General features: G+C 33.8%; 1 protein-coding gene and 2 long non-coding RNA genes across 3 annotated transcripts; 1 reads left to right on the top strand and 2 right to left on the bottom strand.

Annotated features, from left to right (window-relative positions):
• Nucleotides 1-4,425: 4,425 nt before the first annotated feature.
• LOC128196477 (uncharacterized) lies at nucleotides 4,426-5,753 on the bottom strand. Its single transcript, XR_008248788.1, has 4 exons — nucleotides 5,355-5,753; nucleotides 4,827-4,952; nucleotides 4,581-4,639; nucleotides 4,426-4,494 (listed from the first exon to the last, which is right to left on the bottom strand). It is a non-coding gene; the product is annotated as an uncharacterized LOC128196477 (long non-coding RNA).
• Nucleotides 5,754-8,936: 3,183 nt separating this feature from the next.
• On the top strand, nucleotides 8,937-12,800 carry LOC108339037 (disease resistance protein RUN1-like). Its single transcript, XM_052877440.1, has 4 exons — nucleotides 8,937-9,475; nucleotides 9,562-10,672; nucleotides 10,770-11,051; nucleotides 11,270-12,800. Exons 1-4 carry the CDS (start codon nucleotides 8,985-8,987, stop codon nucleotides 11,897-11,899), a joined length of 2,514 nt encoding a protein of 837 aa, XP_052733400.1. The 5' UTR covers nucleotides 8,937-8,984; the 3' UTR covers nucleotides 11,900-12,800.
• A 1,364-nt stretch (nucleotides 12,801-14,164) lies between these two features.
• LOC128196478 (uncharacterized) lies at nucleotides 14,165-17,808 on the bottom strand. Its single transcript, XR_008248789.1, has 2 exons — nucleotides 17,060-17,808; nucleotides 14,165-14,702 (listed from the first exon to the last, which is right to left on the bottom strand). It is a non-coding gene; the product is annotated as an uncharacterized LOC128196478 (long non-coding RNA).
• Nucleotides 17,809-24,423: the final 6,615 nt, after the last annotated feature.

A 24,423-nucleotide genomic window follows, 5' to 3' on the forward strand; every position in this document is an offset into this window, starting at 1 on the left:
CGTCGGTAACTATTGAACTGGCCTTTGCAGCTGCTCTTGGGGTCCTTCACTTTCGTTTCCAAATTCACCTTTAGTGGCAACCCGTTCTTGTTCTTCATGCTGGACTTCAATCGCGAGGTGTCGTCGCTCCAAAGCATGCTGCTGGTTCTCACAATGGATTCTTGTCGTGCAGGAAGGCTCAGACGGAGTCATCGTTGGTGTCGACATCGCCGGAGAGGATGAAGATGGAGGTGGGGTCGTAGGCAAAAAGGATCTTGTTATTGGAATTGGTGGCAAAGACTATGACGTTGAACTGGTGGGCGGGTGGCGCCGTAGAGTTGTGCCTTCGTCGTTGGGAAAGCGGGGTTGGTGGCAGCTATGGCAAGCTTTGTCGAAGGGTACACCTTGTATGTCATGGAAATGATGTTAGTGTTTTAGGTTTAACTAACGTTGTTGTCGATGAAATGAAAAGAGAAAGATGTTTTAAGTGAGGAAAAAAATGTTTTTTCTTTCTTTTTCCTTTTGGCTTTGCTGACTAGAGAGAGAACCGCGAAGTCTGAGAAGGTGATGGTATTGCACTATGAGAAGTGAGAGAGGGAGAAAGGGTTTTGGTGGACTTGAGATTGAAACTGTAAAATATTTTTAGAGGGCTTGAAAGATCCCTCTCACTCTCATTCTATATATAAGAAAGCTTTTATACAATGTACATGATAAATAGAGTAACCCTAGACATAATATAATGATGATAAATAGGGTAACCCTAAACACAATATAATGATGATAAATGAGGTAAATATTATAACACTCCCCCTCAAGCTAGAGCATATAAATTATATGTCCCAAGCTTGGAACAAATAAACTCAATCCAACAAAATCAACTTGTCTCAAAGGAGACAATAAACATGGTAACTTTGGGTTCCAACAAGATGCACATATGCTTCACACTATCGAGAGAGAATGTCTATAAACCAAATTGGACTCACAAACTAGCATAGCCAAAGAGACTCCTCCTGAGATATATGATCTGTCTTCAAGAGTGTGTGGCAACATAATGACAATGGTTAGCGGATAAGAAAAGGGCAAACACAAGTCAACGAACAACTCATAACAACTTATGGATTGGACAATGGTGGAAAACAGTGAAACTTCAACTAGCATAGTAGGATGACTTTGACAAAGGATATTTCCATCAAGAGTGGATGACGGTCAATAGTGGTAGACAATGACAAAATTGTAGTGACTGCCATCACTGAATGATGGGGCCTATAGTGGCTGAAAGCGACAAAACTATAGGGACTACCATCACTGACTGATGGGGCCTGTAGTGGTTGGAAAGCAACAAAATTGCAGGGACTGGCCTCTTTGACTGGTGAGGCCTTTAGAGGCTGAAAGATACTCTCCCTCACAGCGAATGATGAAAATGATGGCGCGTCGATGACAAACTATGAAAGTGGAAGATGATAATAGTATCCTTTATTCATCAAAGGACCTAAAAACATATTTAACAAAGGGTTGGGGAAATTGTTGACTAAGATTTTGAATCTTGCTAGAAATAGATTCCCCTCATGCCATGAGCAACCTTCAACCCATGACTTTGGTGTTGAAATTCCTTGGCGTTAACCAGTTGATAACACCGACTCTCCTTGGAGACCTGTAAATAAATGACACGGGCCAACAAGAAATCGCAGCTGCTACAATATGTAAAGCTAAACACATTATGAAAGGAGGCTAAGAAACAATGTTGAAACAGAGGTATATTGCTGAAACAAAGTTTTTTTATTTATTTATTTACCAGCACTTCACCAGCTCCACAGACAGGAGCTTCTTTAGCCAAACAAGAGCTCACAATTCTCCAGAGTTTCTGAGTTTTAGAGCACAAGGGAAGAGTTGTTGTTTAGAGAAAATGAGAGTCTATTTATAGTCTCATGCAAAGACTCTTCCATTTTTCATTTTTAGCCTTTCTGACAGTGTTAATCGATTAACTTAAGTGGTTAATCGATTAACTCCCCAACGGATAGTCCAACGGCTAGAAAACGACTAAAAATCCAATGATTATCCTGGTTAATTGATTAACTACCCAGGTTAATCGATTAACGTTAATCGATTAACTCCCCTGATTAATCGATTAACCCTATACATTTTTTACTATAAATTCATTTTTGCATCTCTATTTTATACAAAATCAAAAACCACTAATTTTCTAAGTTCTAAACATCAAAATACAATTATTACAAAAGCTTTGGGCTATGATACAAGTCTTCAAAATGTTTCTTCATGAATCTTGGATGTTCTTGACTTGATTTGGGCAGCAGATAATGGACGCCGGATGAAACTGTGGCGGCAGATAATGGTCGGCGGCGGACAACGACAGACGTTGACGGACGATGGTGGACAACGACAGACAACGACAAATAGCACTGACAACGTTGAAGAGGAACACCGTGGAAAGCGGCACCAGCACCAGACATATATAATGATGATAAATAGGATAAATATTCTAACTAGTGGTACAACATGTTAACAATTTTTTGGTTGATTTATGATTATGCGACTATGATGTCGACTTCACTTTCAAAATCATCTGGTTGAGTGCTTTTAATTGTCTTATAGTTGGGGAAATGTTTTCCTTGATCCAATTTGATGAACAAGGATAGTAGGAATAATTGTTGATAACTACGTTGTGGGCAAGGATGACTCTTTACACAACCCATTTTTCCTGGAATAACGTCACTGATCAAATATTGAGTTAAAATATAAATTAAATTATTCAACAAAAATAATAAAATAATTTTAAGATGGTTGTATAAAAATAGTTATCAAAATATGTGTATGTTTGAATAAAGCTGAGTGCACGCAAGTGTTGAAGCTGGTTGACTTTGGTGATGATACTTTTTACCATCACTGATAAGGATTAACAAGGATAAGGATAAAGCAACCTATCGGATGTAAATGGGTATACAAAATAAAAAGGCATGCTAATGGGAATATTGAACGATATAAGGCAAGGTTAGTAGCTAAAGGCTACACACAACAACAAGGGTTATTACTTTGAGACTTTTTCACCTGTTGTCAAAATCACAACATTAAGATTGGTTCTGGCTTTACAAACTTCCAAAAATTGGTATTTACATAAACTAGATGTAAATAATTCCTTTTTACATGGGGATCTAGATGAAGAAGTATACATGTATCTTCCTCTTGGCTACAAAACTGAAAAACCAGGGGAAGTTTGCAAGTTGTTGAAGTCTTTATATGGACTCAAACAGGCCTCTAGACAATGGAATTATAAGTTCACAACTACTTTACTCTCTTTGGGGTACATACAATCAAAATCAGATTATTCACTTTTTGTCAAAAGTGATTCTGCTCATATTACCATCTTACTTGTTTATGTAGATGATATAGTCTTGGCAGGTGATGACATCCAGGAAATTTAAACTGTGAATGCTCTATTGAATGTAAAGTTCAAGATTATAGACCGAGGCCAACTCAAGTATTTTCTGGGCTTAGAAATTGCAAGATCTCAACAAGGCATTAATTTGTCACAAATGAAGTATGCTCTAGAGTTACTAGAAGATGCATGATTGTTGGGATGTCAACCTATTTCTACTCCCATACAGCCAGACACAAAATTTTCCAAGACAAAAGGGAAACCCTATTCAAATGTGCATGCCTATAGAAGACTTCTTGGCAGGTTACTATATCTAACCAACACAAGACCAAATTTATGTTTCGCTGTTAGTACTCTTAGTCAATTTCTTTCAAATCCTTTGGAAGATCACTATGCAGCAACAATAAGGATCCAGAGATATATCAAGAATAATCCAGGACAAGGATTATTCTTTCCCTCCAACACAGAACATGCTCTCAAGGCTTTTAATGTGTTCTATGGTGCATCATTAATCAGTTGAAAATCCAAGAAGCAAGGTACTATATCTAGATCATCAACCGAAGCATAATATAGAGCCTTAGCTTCCACAACATGTGAAATTCAATGGCTTATGTATTTGCTCCATGATTTGAAACAACCTCTACCACAACCAGTTCCTTTGTTTTGTGACAATCAATCTGCTATACAAATTGCACAGAATCCAGTCATGCATGAGAAGACAAAGCATATTGAAATTGATTGTAATCTCATAAGAGATAAAGTTCAAGCTGGTGTAATTAAACTCCTGCCCATTTCTACTTCAGTACAACTTGCAGACATTCATACTAAAGCTTTGCATCCAACACAATTTTAATCTTTGTTGTCCAAGGTGAGCATTAAGGATATATATGCTGCAGCATGAGGAGGGATATTGGATTTAATTTATATTCCGTTCATATCTGTTCATATATTTATATTATGTTTTTATATTTATATTTCATTTTTATATTTTTTTAAACAACTATATATATAAATTGTATTCTCTCCTTATCATTGAATAAAATATACAATTTTTATCCTTTCTTTTCTCGTAACATCTATCTGCATTCTAGGAAACTTGTAACCATTGTGCAGATACTCCAGTCCTGATATTAGATTTATAATAAAGGAAATCATGTTAAAAGGGTAAAGGGAGTTAATATAAATTCACAATTTCAATTTAATTTCTAACCTGCATCCACTGCTACACGAAATCTGTCCTTCCAGCTCAAGAATGGTGATTCTTGTAACCTACAAGAACAACTTCTGTAACTTTCTATTCTATAGATGTTTGTTTTTGTTCGGTAGAACTTATTCATACAACTAATACAATTCTCCAATATTAAAAATTCCATATCCAGAGTTTCAGAAATCAAATCTAACATGGAAATTGATTTCACAAACTTTTAAGAACAAAATAATTTTATTCGGAAGCAACCTGAGAGATGTTCTTATAAGTTTCCTTTAGCCATGTACTCATATTTGAGGCCCTTATTGGTTCCTTCAATACAGTAACCAATAAGGGATGTCAAATGTTTGTGATGAACTATGAGTAGAAGTTAACCTGGAAATAAAAGTCACAACCATGTTAAACCATATATGTGTACCAAAGTCAGAAATCTAGAGTAAATTGATTAATAACTTATACTTCTGCTTGAAATTGCTGATAACCATGAACTGATGGGGAAATCATTTTCACTACAATTGGAGTGTCATTGATAAAGCCCAGATAAACTGTTCCAAATCATCCTTTTCCAATAATTCTATCGAAATTGTTAGTGATTTGAAGGACATCATATAGCATGACAGAAAACTATGTTTGAAGTCTGAGTAAACCTTTCAAGTAATCCATAATTTAAATACATTCTTCAACTTATTTTGGTTGTGCTTAGAAATTGGGTAGGTCAGTAATCATCAGCATAAATAACAATATTATGAATTTGGGACTTTTTAATTAGATTCATACCTAAGAGAGAATCTTCGTGTGATTTTTCAACAAATATAATTGAACCGGAGAGGTCATTCTTCTCCAATATAATTGAACCTATATGACAGTGAGAATGAACCAAGGAATTACGAGGAAGCTGCCCAAAATCATAATTGGAAGAAACCTAGGCAAGAAGAAATTTCTGCCCTTGAGCAGAATAAAAATTTTAAGAGTTACCAATATACACTACATCACCAAGTAATGTTCAGAAAAAAGAGTATTGAGGGATTTTACAGCCATAAGAAATTGTCAGCCTTTAACCACGAAAATCTAAGAAATTGATCATATTAAGCCATATAAATTCACAACTATATCCACATCACCTTTTTCTTTTTATAAATTCACAGCTTCCCGAATTCCTCCCAAAATGATGCAAAATCAAAACTAAGGCACAGAGAAAAAGGTGAAAAATGAAAACTGAGAAATAAGATAAAAATTAGGGTTTGCAAAATATTTCGACCCTTACCCGCAGTTTGATAAAAAAACCATTGAAAATTTATTTAAAAATAATTGAAGTTTTGCTTAGTGAGCTGCCAAAATATTATTTAAAAGAAAATCAAAACTTAACTGTAATTTCCTATCATGTCAAAAATGAGTGAAGGTTTTTTAAAATGTCAAAACAAACTTCTTTGTATATTATATTATTTTTGTACTGTTTACACACAATTTCAAACAAATTTGACTCTTAAGAATGAACTCTTTAAGCAGCATTATGATAAACAAATTTTTAATTTCCAAAAATGAAGTCAAAAACTTGTTAAGACTTCGACAAGTGTATTGAACCGTATCAAGTAATAATAAATGATAAAGCCAAGTAACACAAGAATGAATGAATGAAGTTGATGAATATGTTGTTGGGGTTTATCAATTTCATTATATCCACTCTTATGTAATCAAGAATTCATCTTTCTTCATTAATTGTTAATGTCACTTTCTAAATTACCTTAAACCCGATGTCTCGGCGAAGAAAGCCTAATCATAATTACTAGTTTACAATGTCTTGTCTCCCTAGCAATTACTCATGCATTACATTGCACAGAAGCTTAAAGGCAACCAACCATCATACTCCTATGTCTAGGTTTATACTACTATTGGGAGAGATTCCCCAAATCTAGATTTCTCAGTATGTGTCCATATCGAAAAAAATCAACAATCATGACATCGAATGAGTTAAACAATGCATGCTTAGAGCAAAGAGGAAAAACCCTAACAAATAATGAAAGAAAACATGTATCTCTAAAAGATTTTTAAGAACGAATTCAGTACATGAGAGCTTCAAAGGATTACATTGATTCCCCAATAAAAATAAAGGTTTAGTTCACCATATTCATGATGAAACTAGATGAAATACAATGAAAGAGTGAAAGATAAAACCCTAGAAAGGTGAGAAAGGAACTGTAGCATCCAAAATCCTCCTCCAAGGGGTGAAAGAGTGTGTTTCTGCTTCGTCCCAGCCAAAGATATAAAACCTAGGACGTGCAAGTCCTTAAATAGAACATAAAAATAACAGAAAACAGGTCCAAGCCCACTTAAAATGGCGCTCAGCGGCATTTGGCGCTCAGCGGTAAGTGCGGCACTGGCGCTCAACGAAATTTGGCACTCAGCGGAATTTGGCGCTCAGCGGTGATTTCGACACTTCAAAACTGCCGCTCAGCGCAACTTTTTCTACACTCTAGTTGACTTTTCTTCATTCTGATTGACTGATTAACTTTTCGGGTTGACCATTGACTTTTCTGGTTTCTGGTTGACTTTTCTGCATTCCAACCATTCGGTACTTTAACTCTTCTCTCAAATCATTCCAATAACCTACAAAATCAAAGGAATCTAGCACAAAACCATTAAATTCACCTTCAACTCTCTTATTCACAAAACTAAAACAAAAACATTGGAGTTAAAACAAGTTTATAAGTCAAAAACGGTTGATTGATTATCAAAATTAAGTATAAAAATAACGGTTTTTCAACCGTTATCACACTCTGCTTGAAATTTCTAAACGCCAAATTATCACCAACAAAGAAATAAGTTCATATCAATTTTGGTCAATCATTAAGTCAAGGGGGTTGCCGGCACTAACGTATATACTTCATAACATTTATTTTATAATACTTTCAAGGCAAAATAAATTACAATTTACACAAAAGAAACTCCGATGAATGTGTTGCAGTAATTTAAAAATAGGTTTAATGTCTCGGTAGGTCCCTATTTTCGGCGTGAATCTCAAGTAGGTCCTTTTTCTTTTCGGCGTCTCAATTGGGTTCTTTTTTGTGTAAAATTGTATCAATTAGGGGTCTGCCGTTAAATTGAACAAACGCCGTTAAGGAGAGTATTACGTGACATGCTGACAGTGTAATTTTAATTTACGTGACATTAAAAACGTGTGCCAATTATATTTTTTTAATTTTTGAATTAAAAAATTAAATGTACATAGTGGAAATATAATTTAAGCAAGGGCAAAGTTGGAAAATCAAAGTGCCGAAAGCCCTATTCTCCTGTGCAATTGCAAAATCGAAATCAAATTGGGGAAGGTGAGTTTCAGGTTCTGGACATTTGTTTCTTTTGCTTGAATCAAGAATTTCAGCGACCAAGCGGCTTTTTTGGTGGTTTGCGACAGCGCGTTGGACATTCTTCTTCTTTTTCCCTTTCCCTCTTTTCTTGCGTTGATTCGCGTCGTAAGGGAGGGAGTTTCTTCCGTTTTCTTTTTCTGGTTTAGTTCTGGTTGCAGGGAGGAGGATGCGAAACCGGCGGATCACACGCAACGTTCATCACTCGCGACGGCGATGCCTCTACGGTTACGAGGGTTTCTACGTTTCGTGGCAAGGGTTTTCATTTGGGGTTTTTGAGTTCTCTATTCTCGCGTGTGGCCCGCGAATTGGGGGTGGTGGTTTTTGATTCCCTTTCTGCAGATTGTAAAATGATTTGGAATTCAACTATTGCAATTTTGGGGTTAGGTTATGGAATTGGATTTGGAAATTTCTTTGAAGGGCTTGAATTGGGGAATTATTGGGGTTTCTTTTTCTCTCCCACGAACCCTAATTTGGAGTCCAATTTTTTTCCCCAATCTGATTTCGATTTCTCAGTTGCAGGGCTGCACATAATTTTTTTTCCCAGTTTGTCCTTAAGTTACATGATTTAACATCTGTGCAATCTATTTTTTAATAAAAAAATCAATTCATACTCGTTTTTTTAATGTCACGTGTGATTAATCAATACAGTCATCATGCCACCAAACCCAAACTTAAACGGTCGTTTGTTCAATTTGACGGCAAACCCCTAATTGCCACAATTTTACACAAAAAAGAACCCAATTGAGACGCCGAAAAGAAAAGAAACCTATTTGAGATTCACGCCGAAAATAGGGACCTACCGAGACATTAAACCTTAAAAATAATATCACACTAAGTAAGAATTTTATAACGTAACAAAAAACTTATTAAACAGAATGTATATTTTATAGAAATGATTTCGATGAGTCCCACACCTACAAAAACGACATCCAATTACGCGTTTTTGTCATTTGTTTTATAAAAGACTTGACTATGATCGACACCTTGAGAGTACTATCCAATACGCACATTAATCTTTTATGCTGGTCACTCTTCGCCTTCTGCAATGGCTTGCAACAAAAATCAAGGGAGCTCTTCATCACACACCAATAATTTTGATGTGTTTGTTAGCTTTAGAGGCGCAGATACTCGTAACGGTTTCACAAATCACCTTTTTGCAGCTCTTCAAAGAAAAGGAGTTGTTGCTTTCACAGATGACCAAACAATCCAGAAAGGGGACTTTTTGGAGTCTGAACTCTTGCTCGCAATTGAAGGATCACGCGTTTTCATTGTTGTCTTCTCAAAGGACTATGCATCATCCACATGGTGCATGAAAGAGCTTACGAAGATCGTCGATTGGGTTGAAGTAACAGGTCGAAGTTTGCTCCCTATTTTCTATGATGTCACTCCTTCTGAGGTCCGAAAACAGAGTGGAGAGTTTGCAAAAGCTTTTGCTGAACACGAAGAAAGGTTCAAAGATGACTTGGAAATGGTAAAAGAATGGAGGGCAGCTCTCAAAACAAGCTGCGATCGTTGTGGGTGGGATGTGCAAAATAAGTAAGTACACATACCCATACTTTTGTTATGCTATTTTTCAAAGTCTTAACTAAACTCGCTGTGATTATTGAACTTTGGCCGCATAGGCAACAATATGAAGAAATTGAAAACGTTGTTGAAGAGGTAATCAACATATTGGGTCGTGATCAAATTTGGAATTTTGGCGATGATTTAGTTGACATGCATTCTCGTGTTAAAAAATTGGAAGAACTTCTAGATCTGAGTGCTAATGATATTGTTCACCTTGTGGGAATTGTTGGAATGGGTGGAATAGGAAAGACCACACTTGCAACTGCATTGTTCAATAAAATCTCTCCTCAATTTAATGCTTGTTGTTACCATGATGATTTAAGCAAAATTTATTGTAATTTTGGAGCAGCAAGTGCACAAAAACAACTTCTTTGTCAAGCTCTAAATCAAGGAAATATCGAGATACACAATGCTTCCCATGGAACTATGTTGATAAGAACTAGATTATGTCACTTAAAAGCGCTTGTTGTTGTTGATAATGTTGATCAAGTTGAACAATTAAAGAAATTGGGTTTGCAATCTGAATATCTGGGTGCAGGGAGCAGAATCATCATAATTTCTAGAAATTGTCGTATCTTGCAAAATTACGGAGTAAATAAAGTTTACGAAGTTGAAGTCTTGGACAAAACTCAATCTCTTCAATTACTTCTCAATAAAGCTTTTAGATCGAATGATATTGGGAAAGAACATAAAGGGTTGACATTAGATATACTGAAGTATGTGAATGGTCTTCCATTAGCTATTGAAGTATTGGGCTCATTTTTACTTGATCGAGATGTTTGTGAATGGAGAAGTGCATTGACTAGAATGGAAGAAAATCCAAGCAAAGATATCATGGATGTCTTGCGAATAAGTTATGATGGATTGGAGAATATAGAGAAAGAAATATTTCTAGATATTGCTTGTTTCTTCTCCAATAATAATTCCTACTCATGGGAGCCAACAGTGAAGAAATTTTTGGACTATCGACAATTTTTTCCTGACATTGGTATGAAAGTTCTGATTGAGAAGTCACTTATAAGTCGTCAAAATGGAGATATTAAAATGCATGGCTTGTTGAAAGAGTTGGGTAAGAGTATTGTCCGAGAAAAAGCACCCAAAGAACCAAGGAAGTGGAGCAGGTTATGGAACTACAAGGATCTCCAAAAAGTCATGAAAATAAATAAGGTATTTTTTTTAATATACATTCTTATCTTGTCATTCTTTAGGAGTTTACAAATTATAAAAAATATGTAATGATTTTTCCCTGTATAAAATGCTTTAGGAAGCCGAAAATGTTGAAGCTATATTTATTGAACAACATGAAAAAGAGTTTCTACAAGGAAGAATAAGAGTGGATTCTTTATCAAAAATGGATCACCTTGAGTTGCTCATTCTGAAGAATGTGAACTGTTATGGAACTCTCAATTTCATTTCTAATGAACTGAGATATCTATTTTGGAATCACTTTCCTTGGTTGTCTTTGCCATCAACTTTCTTTCTAGATCAACTTGTAGAATTGATCCTACCTCATAGCAATATCAAGCAACTATGGGAAGGAAAAAAGGTACTATATTGTTGGTATTTATATTTTTTTTCTCAAACAAACAAAAAGATGCTCCATCTCACATTTTCTTAGCTTTCTTTTACATGGTCATTTTTTCAACTTACATTTACACAAAGAGAAAAAAAAGAGGGGAAGGTTAACCTTTTATCATTTAGCGTTTTATCTTTTAACCTTTTTAATGGAAAATTGAAATTTTCTTACTCATGTTTCTCTTACAGTGTCTGCCTAATTTGAGAAATTTGGATCTGAGACACTCCAAAAATCTTATTGAGGTGCCAGACTTAAGTGAGGTTCCACGTCTGACGGATCTTAATCTCCAAGGATGTATACAACTAGTCCACATTCATCCATCCATTGGTATTCTAAGAGACCTTCGTCGTTTGAATTTGATGAATTGTAAAAATCTTGTCCTTAATCTGAATATCCTTTTTGGGATCAGTTCACTCAAGACCTTAAATATCTCCGGCTGTTCAAAATTACTTAATGGTAAGATGTTAATGGTCCCAAGTGACACAAAACATTTGGAGAAAGTTGATAAAAATACAAATATCATCCAATTGCCAACATCCTCTGTATACAAACTTCTAATGTTGTCTTTCCATTTTTTCTACCCTCCAAAACCTCAAGATTCACTTGGTTTGTTATCGTCTTCTTTGTCTTTCTTTGTCCCGTGTTTATGTGATCTTGACATAAGCTTCTGTAATCTACTTCAAATCCCAGATGAAATTGGGAACTTATGTTCTTTAAAAAAATTAAATTTGGGGGGAAACAAATTTGTGACACTACCAAGCACCATCAAGCAACTTTCCAAGCTTCGATGTTTGATTTTGACACACTTCAGGAGCTAAAATATTTGCCCGAGCTTCCAACAATACAAGAAAAAACAATTGACAGATACAGTAGGCGCTTATACACTTTTGACTGCCCCATGTTGAGTGATATGGAACACTGTTATAGCATAGTTTTTTCTTGGATGACGAAAAATCTTGAGGTGACGACGACTCCATCCTTTCTTTTGTGTCTCACTTTTTCTGTGTACACTATTTATGTATAACTGGATTTGCTTTAATCAGGTTTACTTGGTCCCTCGGATGGAAATTGTTATTCCTGGAAGTGAAATTCCAAAATGGTTAATTTCTAAGGGAAAGTATCCTCCTTCAAAGCATTGCAACAAGATGGGTCATCCTCATTTTGGAGAAGGCCTGACGCTAAATGCAACAAGTGCAATCAACTTGGGCATGAAGCTGTCATATGCAAGAACCAAAATCAGAAGCACGAAGAAGATGCTCAAATTGCAAATGAAGAGGAGGAAGATAAAATTTTTGTTGCACCCTGTTTTTCAACCAATGCTTCAAGTGAATCTTGGTTAATTGATAGTGGTTGTATCAACCACATGACCTTTGACAAGGCACTCTTTAGAGATATGAGGCCAACTGAAATCACCAAAGTCAAAATAGACAATGGTGATTATATCCAAGTCAAAGGAAAGGGGATAGTTGCAATTACAAGCTGTGCAGGCACAAAATTTTATTCCAGACGTCCTTTTCGTTCTTGAAATTGACCAAAATTTGTTAAGTATTGGTCAACTGATTGAAAGATGATTTAGGCCCTGTTCTTTTGAGGGAATTTGAGAGGATGGATTTGGGGGGATTTGAGAGGATTTGAAGATAATTTTTTTTGTCGTTTATTTGAATGAATTTGGAGGTAAATGAGAGTGAATTTGGAAATAAAATTTGTGAGAATTAGTATAGAATTGTATTGACATGACAAATTAAAAAAAATTATTTCCAAATTCACTTTTATTTACCTTCAAATTCACTCAAATAAACGACAAAAAAAATTATCTTCAAATTTTCTCAAATCCCCTCAAATCTATCCTCTTAAATCCACTCAAAAGAACAAGACCTTAGAGTTATTTTTGAAGACAAAAATTGCTTGATTAAAGATGCAGCTGGTCAAGATATGTTCAAGGTGAAAATGAAAGGGAAAAGCTTTGCTCTAAAACCATTGGAGTAGGAGCAAATTGTATTCTCACTCAAGGAAAATGTGATAGAAATCTGGCACAAAAGACATCCTTATCATATGTTGGGTGCAAAAAGTTTCTCTTTTTCTATAGCAATGGCTGCAACATTGGTTTTGATCCTTCTCAATGTGGCTGTGGTTTGCCATGGAGGCAAAACAATTTCTTTCATTAGGAAGGTCAATAGGACTGAGGACATGCTCCTACAAAGTGATGTATTTGCTTCCTCATCTAGCTATAATGCTTCTCAACAGGTTCATATAATAATAGGTGACCGTGTGGGAAGTGCCATGATCGTATCATGGGTGACCATGGACGAATCAGAAAACAATTTAGTACGTTATTGGAACGAGACGTACAAGGAGAACCTTCTTAATTATGAAGACGAAGAAGAAAAGGAACCTAAAGGTGTTCATAAAGTCAACACTTAAGCTGTGAAGAAAGGTTATGTTGGAATTCAGAGTTCAAGATTCAGAAACTTTTTATGGAAGCCAGATTGACCTTTCATAGATTTTATAGTTCCTAAAGCAAAGAGGAGTGTTAAGAAAATGTTTTAGGAATATTTTATTTTTAATTTTTAATTGAGTAAAAATCAGTTCCTTATTTTTAGAATTTAGTTATTTTTTAATTATGGATTGAAACAGTGGATTAAAATTAGGATAAAAATGGTAGTGAGTAGTTACTTTTTCAGGTTTTAAATATTGCTACTGCTTTTATTGTAAAAAAACCAACATATTACCTTGGTAATCCCCTTTTAGAGTTGTAAGAGTTATTTACAAATTTACTAGAATTATAAGTGTATTAGTATATTACAAATTTACCTTGAAAATCTCGCTAAGGGATATATTATTATCTATCTGTTGGTACATAGATAATTTGAATGGTCATCCATGTCTTGCTCCTGACATTTGTATCCAAGCAAAACACATCAATATAAGAATGATAAAGCATAGTGCAACGGAACGTAAATCAGCATAAGAATATTAAAGAAAGCATTAACTAGGAACAAAAATGGACAAAAATAATATAGATCGATACAAAATAAGGGTAGTTCTAAATTGACAGGAACAGTAAAGTAAATGCAGAAACTGAATTTGAATTAAGAAAAGAATGCCAATTTTGTATTGGATTCAGAAGAAATTACAGTGGGTGGCACTCTGATTTTTGAGGTTACTTTGACCTCACAAGAACCCAAGCTAAACCTGACCCGTAGAATAGAAAACCCCTTCCCTTGAGGTTACTTTGCACTCATAAGGGCTGGAAAAATGCACTCTGCCTCACGATGGAACTCTCTACAAAACCTGCTAGAAACAGTGTATTTCGAAAATCTCCGAAGACTGACTAAAACTCTGAAACATTCTACAACGTTTCTCTTTTTTTAAGACTCTAAAAACCTATTTTACAAGAGAGAAAACAAGAGAGCCCTCGACCTAACCCCTGGTCCTTCTGCTTCACAGCTTCGAGAGTTCAAAACAGTTAACCCTCCCATTTGGATTCAACTTTGCATTTTAGGCTTCTGTGTAACTTCTGTCCAGCAGCTTGGTTCAGCATTTAGGTTATCCCTTGGTCAGGCCAGCTTGCCTCATTCAATTTTGATTATTTTGGGCTTGAGATGTATCCCACCTGCAACACTGCGTTTTGACCAAAACCCAAGGGTCAAAGTCAACAATGAAATAAAGCTATCTAAACAAAAACACAATTTTATTTTATTCCTTATTTTCATTTAATTTTCATTTTCCTAAAGAAAATGGAATTTTATACTTAGAAAAAAATATTATTTAAAAAGAGAATTTTAACACATTTTTCACAAGAACAACTATTTTTATGGCTAAAAACAAAAATATCTATAAATCTAAAAAATTACAAGAATAACAAAACTAAAAAACAAAAAGTATGAAAAAAAAATGAGAGTTATCAAAGTGTGAAAGTAACAAAATCTCATCTTGATGGGCATAATTTCATATTTGTTTAGGAGTTTTGCGAGTTGATAAAGCTAAACTTTATGAGATTCTTGGACTTTATGATAATGCGGATTGAATGTTTTTCTTCATTATTTGTAATTTTTGAATTTATTTTTAAGGTGTCATGATATTTTAATCAATTTATTTTCACATTTTCATACACTCAACTTAGTTGTAACTACACTAATACACTTCAGAATATCCAAAAAAATATTTATGCAATTAAAAAATTATTTTTATCATATTTTTATTACTTATGTTGAATAAATCTAATTATAACAAATCTTAATTAAAATATTTTTTTAAAGTATAAAAATCAATTAAGAATTTAATATTAAAGGCTAAATGAGGAAATTTAGATGTGTTTCTGATGAATCTGTTAGGAATTTAGATGATGGAATTGACTCTGAAATTGGTCTAGTGGCTTCAGATTCACTCTGATTCCTTTCCATCCTGATCCCTTTCATGGTCCTTCCAATCTCTGGATCTAAGATAAATAGAGGACTGTGGTTGGACTTGGTCATGCACTTTCAACACTCAAAGCTACAGGAGCACTCTGGTTATTTCACATATTCACAAAATACCAGCAGAACCTGTTTTTATTTTGGGCTATTGTTCAGAAGATTATACTAAAAATATACAAGAAAATAAAATGGAAATAACAACTATGTACACATTTTAAATTGCAGAAACTAATGCTAAACACATAGGAAAGGAGAAACAAAAACAGAAACCTACAGGGCTAACTCTACAATTCTAAGACTTAAGTTGCCAATGCCCCTTGCAACGATGCCATTTGTTGAAAGAGCTTTTTAGTCGCATCAAATCCAGAAAAACCTAAATTCTCTACTAATGTAGTACAGGGCAACGTAAGGTTTAATATGTGGATTTGGTACTTGTTAAGATTATAATTGCAGAATTAAAACCTAATTGTTCTTTATTAAAACTATAGCTAGACGGGGAAAAGAAAAATTAAGGGAATCTAAAGAGATTATATCTATATAAAGGATGTATGAAAGACAAATAACGAAAACAAATGCCTAATCCTAGAAAACAGATGAAGTGAAGAAAAGATGTAAATGATTATTAGAATAGTTGTAAAGTAAAAGAATTAATGGAAATGATTAACACAGATTCAACAATGGGTAATGTTTTAGAAATCAATGAATGCATGAAACCTAAACTAAACCCTAAATTTACACGAAACAACCACTGATCTGTTTATGATATGACTATTTATACAATCAGAACCTAAATAGTGAAATGAATATAAACTAATATGCTAAAAATCAAAATTTGATAGTAAACTGATTGTGCAGAAAATGAAACATCTAAATGATGAATCCTAATTCTACTAATGAGAAGTAATAATTCAGAGCATGAAAATAACTGAAACAAAATTGAATTTAAGCAATTATCCTAATTCTATCGTCTATTAAATCAAATAAAGCAAGAAATCATACAAAGAACTTTGATAAAGACAATTTCCAGACTTAACAAACATTGATTTGATGAAAAAAGTCTCAATCACTCTCAAGAAGACCTCATGTAACATAAAGTCCACTTTGGGTCTTTGAGTTCATATTTCAGAACTTGAAATGGTGACTCTCACTCAATTCTTCAATTTAATATTTATACAATCCAGAAACATATCCTTAACCACAATACTCCTCCGAAATTTCTTCTTAAAGCAAAGATAGAATATCTATATATGTTATTCACACCACTATACTAATCTAAAATTAAAATCAACAAGAATTAAAATCAGAACATCAACTCTACAATATGAAACATCATCAAACTCATAAATGAACACTAAAAGGATAGAATTAGTACAAGAAAGAAATATACAAAATCTTAAGTAAATGTAGAATCAATAACAGTGCTGGAAAAGTAAAGTGCTGGAAAAGTAAACTCATGTGCAAAAATGTAAATTGAGTTAAAAGGGCAATCAAAGAGAATGTAAACAGAAATAAATCAAACCATAAAAAATTTCTATTGAAACTGAAATCAAAAGTATAAGATACCAGAGTCCAGAGAATCCAAAGTCTGTCACCCAAATGATAATCTCCATGAACTCAAGTGTAAAAAGCAAAGTTTTTACCTTTATGAAAGCTTTGAAATCTCAAACTAAGAACTAAGAATCGAAATCTAAGCCCTAAAGTGATGTTTGTCACCCACCATTGCCTATTGTGTTCTACTACATTACAAGACTCCTCTTTATAGGAGAAATTAAGAACATAAAAGAGGAAAAAAATGGGGAAAGGGGAAAGAACCGGTAACGAACTTAGAAGCTTCTCGAATCGCTTTTCCAACTACCTTTCTAATCACAAACCACTTCGCTCTTCTCAGCCCGTTCCAGCTCCGCTCATGCCTCTGATCACTCTTCTGACCGATCAATCTTTTGGGCCAGCGTCCTTTGAGTTGTGAAAATTGCATCTTGCCTTCGCTGTAGCATTTCTTCTTTGCATTTGATGAACCCTAGCTCGAGGGGTGAGGTAATTGGGGAAAAATCCTTCAATTGATCGAGCTTTCTACCTTTACCCTCTTTGCTTCTCATCACAGCAGTGTAAACGCTGCGTTTCTGTAAACCAACCCAAAAAGGCTTGAACCCATTCCAGGACAATGGTGCACTCCAGATAAAAACAACACTGGACTTTTAATTCTGCTCAACATCATCAGCCCAATCCAGTTTGACTAGATTTTGACCACTTTGACCGGGGGCCTTCATGCTAAAAGAAAGAAAAATGGAAATATTTTTGATGATGAGAACAATAAAAATGTTTTAATAGTTTCTTCCACACATTAAGAAAAACTGCAGTTTATATATTTGATTGTGCTTGAACTATATGTTATGCATATTTATCATGTTTATATATTTGATATGTGATTATATATGTGATATTCATATTCATTGGTTAAGATTGATATAACTATATGCACATTGCATATATGTATGAATTAATCGATCAGAGTGTTTATGTAATCTATTATATTCATCAGATATCAACATTTGCATAACAATGGCAAACTGGTAGTTTTAATCGATTACATTATGTGGATAATCAATTAAAACTCGTGTATTTGCATATACTTGATTGCTCAGTGTATTGATGAGTTTTGGATTGAAAAAGTTTTCAAATTTGTTTAAATGTTATACTTAATTGATTACACTCTTTTTTTAATTGGTTAAAATGTTCATTAGTTGAAAATTGTTTTCTTGATAAGTCATAACTACCTTAACGATTATACTTTTAAATGTTATGAATTGCATTCATTGCTTAATCAATTACATGCTATGCTTAATCTGTTAAATGCGTTAAATGTAATTATGTTATAGTAGTATTAATTGCTTAACCGATTACATTAATAATGTAATCGATTAATTTGCATCAGAGTTGCTATTTCTATAATTTGACGCATAACTCTCTACATTAAAAAAACTTTTGAATAATATCTTTCATATATGATAAAATTAGTTGAGTTCTTAAATTGTAGGAGCGTCTATTCTCCAAGAATCAAGAAACATTTCATTTTGAAAGAAATCAAAGCAAGGATTCTTGAAGAGTTGTTGAATTTTCAAAGTCTGATCAATTTGCACTGTGAGGTGTACTGTTGGAAGATCATAACTGTTTGCAATCTTTTGAGATTGTGTTTCCCTGTTGTTGCTAGCTAGGAAGAGAACTTTGGAGTTCTAGTTACTTTAAGTGTGGTATCTCAAAGGGGTTGCAAAAAGAGGATTGTTCTTTTTGTGTTTTACTATAGTAGATTTTGAGTTAGAGAGGAGGATACATTGAGAGGGTGACTCTGTATTGCTTGCTGTAAAACTCGATCTATATAGTGGATTACTTTCAATCTCAGGTTGATTGAAAGAGACCCGATGTAGGCATTGAGACCGAACCAGTATAAACCTTGGTGTTGATATTTCTATCCTTTATCTCTTTCATTTCCTTGCATTCTTTATTTGCTTGCATTCTTTATTTGCTTGCATTCAAGAAAGACTTAAAGATTTTGAAAAGATTTTTCAAAGAACAGTTTTTATATAGCAAAACCAATTCACCCCCCTCCCTCTTGGTTGAGAAACTACGCCAATCAATTTCTACACCTAAAATTAAAGCAAAAAACTCTAAACTAACCTAATCCTATAAAATTAGAAACTAAAAGAACATAAAAATAACTTGTAATATAAGAAAAATAGGGAAAAATTGGGAGTTATCACACCCCAACGCTTGGGAAACTGCCTTCTTAGGCAAAGAAAACTAAATATCAAAGAAATGAACAAAAGACTCAATCTACAAAGTAAAAGACTCAATATGAAAACTAAGGAACTCTAGGCTTAATCACAACTCACTCAACCCCGCTGATTCAAACATTTCCCAGCCATATCATCAAACAAGAATTGTACAATCATATTTCTCAACTTAAATCTCAACTTCAGCAATCCCAGCAAGTGAAAAAAAAAACTAGATTTAGCCAATTTCAGCAATGAAAACAAACTATAAAGAAACAGTTAGTTTCAACCTCATAGAAATAAAATAAGTGTTTGCACTCAGATTCACTCAACTTTTTAGGGCTATCTTGTTTCACTCACTCATGTTATGCTAACTTCAAATCTTAACTTTGAAAAGACTGTCAATAATAGTGCTAAGCGCATGGTTAAATCTAGATCAATAGGTCTAAAATGGCTTGTAGTATGAATGGTATGAAAAGTCAGAAAAGACAAGGCTAAATGGAAATAGAGAAATGTGAAGAAGAGTGATGAATCTAGAACTCAGTGCACTATTTGTCTAACTTTGGCCAATCCAGTTTCTTTTTTCTTTCTCTATCTCTCGTTTTCACACTATGTTCAGGTCTCATGTTTTAGTTCTTTTGCATTTCTCTACTTTCTAGACTTGTTCTTTTCTTTTTCTTACAACTAGATTGCTCAGCTCATATTTCTTTTCTTTTTCACACTTGACCTTACTTTTTATTGCACTCACTAAGTTCCTAGATCCTTCCTTCCTCTCACAAGTCTCTAAAGGTTAGGTATTTGATGGGAAAAAGTGCTTGTAATGAATGGAAATAAGGAAAATGGCTACAACTCAAAAGAAAGGTACACAATGGACAAAACTGGAATGATTAAGCTAAATGGCTATGGATGAAAAGAAAGAATGCCTAAATCATGTCTAAAGTCTACCAAGAGAAAACTCATCACAGAGAATCAATGCAAAATCAAAATGATAGTTAAACATCCATGAAATCACACAACAAAGACAAAAAATTGGGCCCAAAATCTCTCTAGGCTAAAGAATTGCTAAAACTGACATGCTATTTACTTTTATTAAAAAATTTCTTAATTAGACTAAACTAAGATGCAAAAAAAATGCTAGGACTGCATCTACTTAAATCTAAAGTAGAAAACTGTATTAACAGTTCTAATTAGCAAAAATGAAACTAAGAAACGAAGTAAATCAGTAAAGATTGAATAAAAGCATGAGATAGAACCTTAAAGAACATAAACATGCTTAACGACGTGACCTAAACTATATACAACCTATACAATGTTAGATTAATCAAAATGTACTAAAAAAACCTAAGCCAAACTAAAACATACTTGAATTTAAAGTATAGACAGGAAAATAGTAAAAAAGAACCTAAGGAGATCCTAAAGATAAAAATAGGGACAATTAATGGAAAGGACCTAAGAAATTCTTAATGTAAACTAAAGTAGAACTCAGAAGCGAAAGACTTAGTACAAAACCTAATTAGAAACTGAAACAAATCCTAGACCAGAGAATTAAAAAAGGAAAGAGATCTAAAACAAGTACAAAAACAGAAGTGTTAGGAATGGATAAGCCTTATTTCCCAACCAAGAGGGGGGAGAGGGTTAATTGGTTTGTATTAAAAAATATGTTCTTTTTAAAACCTTTGAAAATCTTTTGCACTTACTTGAAACACAAGCAAATAAAGATTGTAATGCAATAAAAGAGATAAGGGATAGAAAGACAAACACCAAGATTTTTATATTGGTTTGGCCTCAATGCCTACATCCATTCCCTTTCAATCAACTTGAGATTGAAAGTCATTTCACTATAAAGATTGAGTTATACAATAAGAATTACAGAGACTCTCTCTCAATGTAATCTCCTCTCCAACTCCAAATCTAATATAGAAGAATACAACACAGAAAGAACAATCCTCTTTCTCTAGAAACCCTTTGAGACACCTCTCAAAGAAACCAGAACCTTATGTTCTCTTCCTGGCCACCGGCAACGGGGAAACCACAATCCACAGATTGAAAAATCAGCAATATCGATCTGGTTTGAAACACCTCAGAGTGCGAATGATGATCAGCCAATGAAAGCACACAGTAATTCCTTCAAGAATCCTTTGAATATGCCAAATTAACGCTTCTTGATTCTTGGAGAATGAGCACACATGCAATTTCTTTTCTTAAATTACTTTGTCAGATATTAAAGTTCAAATGTTAAAAAATTATCAATGTAGAGAGCTATGCGTCAATATATAGTTTTCTAAGTCTAACACATATTAATCGATTACAATATTAATGTAATTGGTTAAGCAATTATCACTGTTATACCAGAATTAAATTAAAATAGATTTAACAGATTACGCATTTAATCTAATCGATTGTAGAAATTTCTTACATACCATTTGTAGAAATTGATACTCTCCCTATCATGATGCAGTAGCTCTTTGTTAACAGTTCAATCACTAGATATATTCCAGTATCAGAGTTGAAATTGAATTTAGGAAGAGGTCATACTAAGAAACAAGATTAGCAATCTTGAAACAAAAGAGTCTGAATCTAATGTAGTTGTAAATCCTGTTGAATGCTTGTCTTGTAAGAGTCATATGTTTGACATTGATATACTTGAGAATTTACTTGCTAAAGCAACCAAATCTACCTCACATTCTCAAAATGATTTTAAGAGGAACAACTTTAAAAACAAGAACATGCATCAACATAAGAAACCTAAAGCTAAAAGAACTCGTAGAGTTTGGATTGAAAAGGACACTTTTTGTGAAAAATAAACTGCATAGTGTTTGTTGCTTTTATTGCATGAAGCATGGTCATACATCTAACAAATGCAACATTAAACATTTTGGAGTGCCAAGTGGAAAATATGCATGGGTTAAAATGGTAAAATGATGCTTGTTTATTTGTACTAACCCTAAGAACCCATAATGAGATTGAGGACCTAAAATTCTTGCTCAACTTGTTTTGTAGGAACATTCTAAGTCAAAGAAGTCATTGTGGTACCTTGATAGTGGTTGTTCAAGACACATGATTGGTGACAAGAAAAGATTCATTTCATTTGCAAAGAAGAAGAAATGATTTGTTACATATGCGGATAATAACAAAGGAAGAATAATTGGAACCAAAGACATTGGAGGATGAAACACATTAACCATAAAAGACGTGCTATATGTTGAAGGTCTAAAGCACAACTCCTAAGCATAAGTCAATTATGTGATAAGGGTTTCAAGGTAACCTTTGAAACTGATAAATGCACTGTCTATTTTAAGAATTCTTCTGATATTGCTTTACAAGGTGTTAGACATAATAACATATATTTGATTGACATTGAAAGTGCATCTAGTTATAGCATATCATGTTTAGTTGCAAAAGAGGAAAATCCCTGGTTATGGCATAAAAGGGCTGCACACATTCATATGCCACATTTGAATATACTAATTTCTAAAGATCTTGGGATTGGTTTGCCAAAATTGAAATTTGAGAAAGACAAACTATGTGCTGCTTATCAAAAAGGAAAGTAAACCAAATCTTCTTTTTCATCTAAAAGCATGATTTCTACATCAAAACCTTTAGAACTTTTGCATATGGACTTGTTTGGTCTTTCTAGAATTATTGTGCACTTGTGATTGTAGATAATTACACTAGATTTACATGGACATTCTTTTTTACTTTGAAAAGTAAAGCTTTTAAAGCATTCAAAACCTTTTCTAAACGAGTACAAAATGAAAAGGATTTGAAAATCAAAACCTTAAGATGTGATCACGATGGAGAATTTCAAAATGAGTCTTTTGAAAAGTTTTGTGATGAACATGACATAACTCAATTTTTCTGCTTCTAGAACTCTCCAACAAAATAGGGTTGTTGAAAGGAAAAATAGATCCTTAGAAGAGTTAGCTAGGACTTTATTGAATGAGTTTAATGTGCCAAATTACTTTTGGGCTCATGTAGTTAGTATTGCTTGTTATGTGTTGAACATGATGCTCATTAGGCCTATTTTAAAGCTAACTCCTTATGAACTGTTTAAAGGAAGAAAACCAAATGTATCACATTTAAAAATTTTTGGTTGTAAATGCTTTGGTTCTGAATAATGCTAAAGATAATTTAGGAAAATTTGATGCTAAATCTGATGAAGCAATTTTCTTAGGTTATTCACTAACTAGCAAAGCATATAGAATATTCAATAGAATGACTTTGATCATTGAAGAGTCCATGCATGTTCTTTTTGATGAAATTGTAGACCTTGAGCTGAACCCTCTTTAGTCAAACAAGCCCATTATAGGTGATGAGGACTATTTGAGGGAAGCTCTTGAAGATATGTACTTAAATAAGAATAATCCTATGGAGACTCCAATTGTACATCAAGAAGTTCAAGAAAGAAGCTTTCAACAACCACGAGGCCTCTCTTTGGACAACATCATCGGAGACATCTCAAAAAGGGGTAACTACTAGACATGGTCTAAATAATTTTTGTATAACAATTACTTTTGTGACCCAAATAGAACCCAAAAACATAAATGAAGCTCTTCAAGATGATAAGTGGTGCATTGCTATGCAAGAAGAGTTAAATCAATTTGAAAGGAATGATGTTTGGGAACTCATTCCTAGAGAAGAGCATTATTAAGTGATTGACACAAAGTGGGTGTTCAGAAACAAATTGGATGAAGATGGAAACATCACCAAGAACAAAGCAAGACTTGTTGCTAAAGGCTACTGTCAAGAGGAAGGTATAGACTACGATGAGACATATGCAGCGGTAGCCAGGTTAGAAGCAATTAGATTATTACTTGCTTATGCATCTTTGATGAAGTTTAAATTATATCAAATGGATGTGAAAAGTGCATTTTTAAACGGTTTTATAAAAGAAGAAGTGTATGTTAGTCAACCCCCTGGTTTTGAGGACTTTAAATTTCCTAATCATGTTTATAAATTGAAAAAGGCATTGTATGGCCTTAAATAGGCACCTAGGTCTTGCTATGAAAGACTTAGTACCTTCTTGATTGAAAATGACTTCTGTAGAGGAAATGTTGATTCAACCTTGTTTATTAAGAAAGTTGGAAGTCATATTTTGCTTGTTCTTGTATGTAGATGATATCATCTTTGGGTCAACTGATGATTCCTTATGTGAAGGAT

This window comes from Vigna angularis, chromosome 5 (assembly GCF_016808095.1).
Source record: "Vigna angularis cultivar LongXiaoDou No.4 chromosome 5, ASM1680809v1, whole genome shotgun sequence".
NCBI classification, from domain to species: Eukaryota; Viridiplantae; Streptophyta; class Magnoliopsida; order Fabales; family Fabaceae; genus Vigna; species Vigna angularis.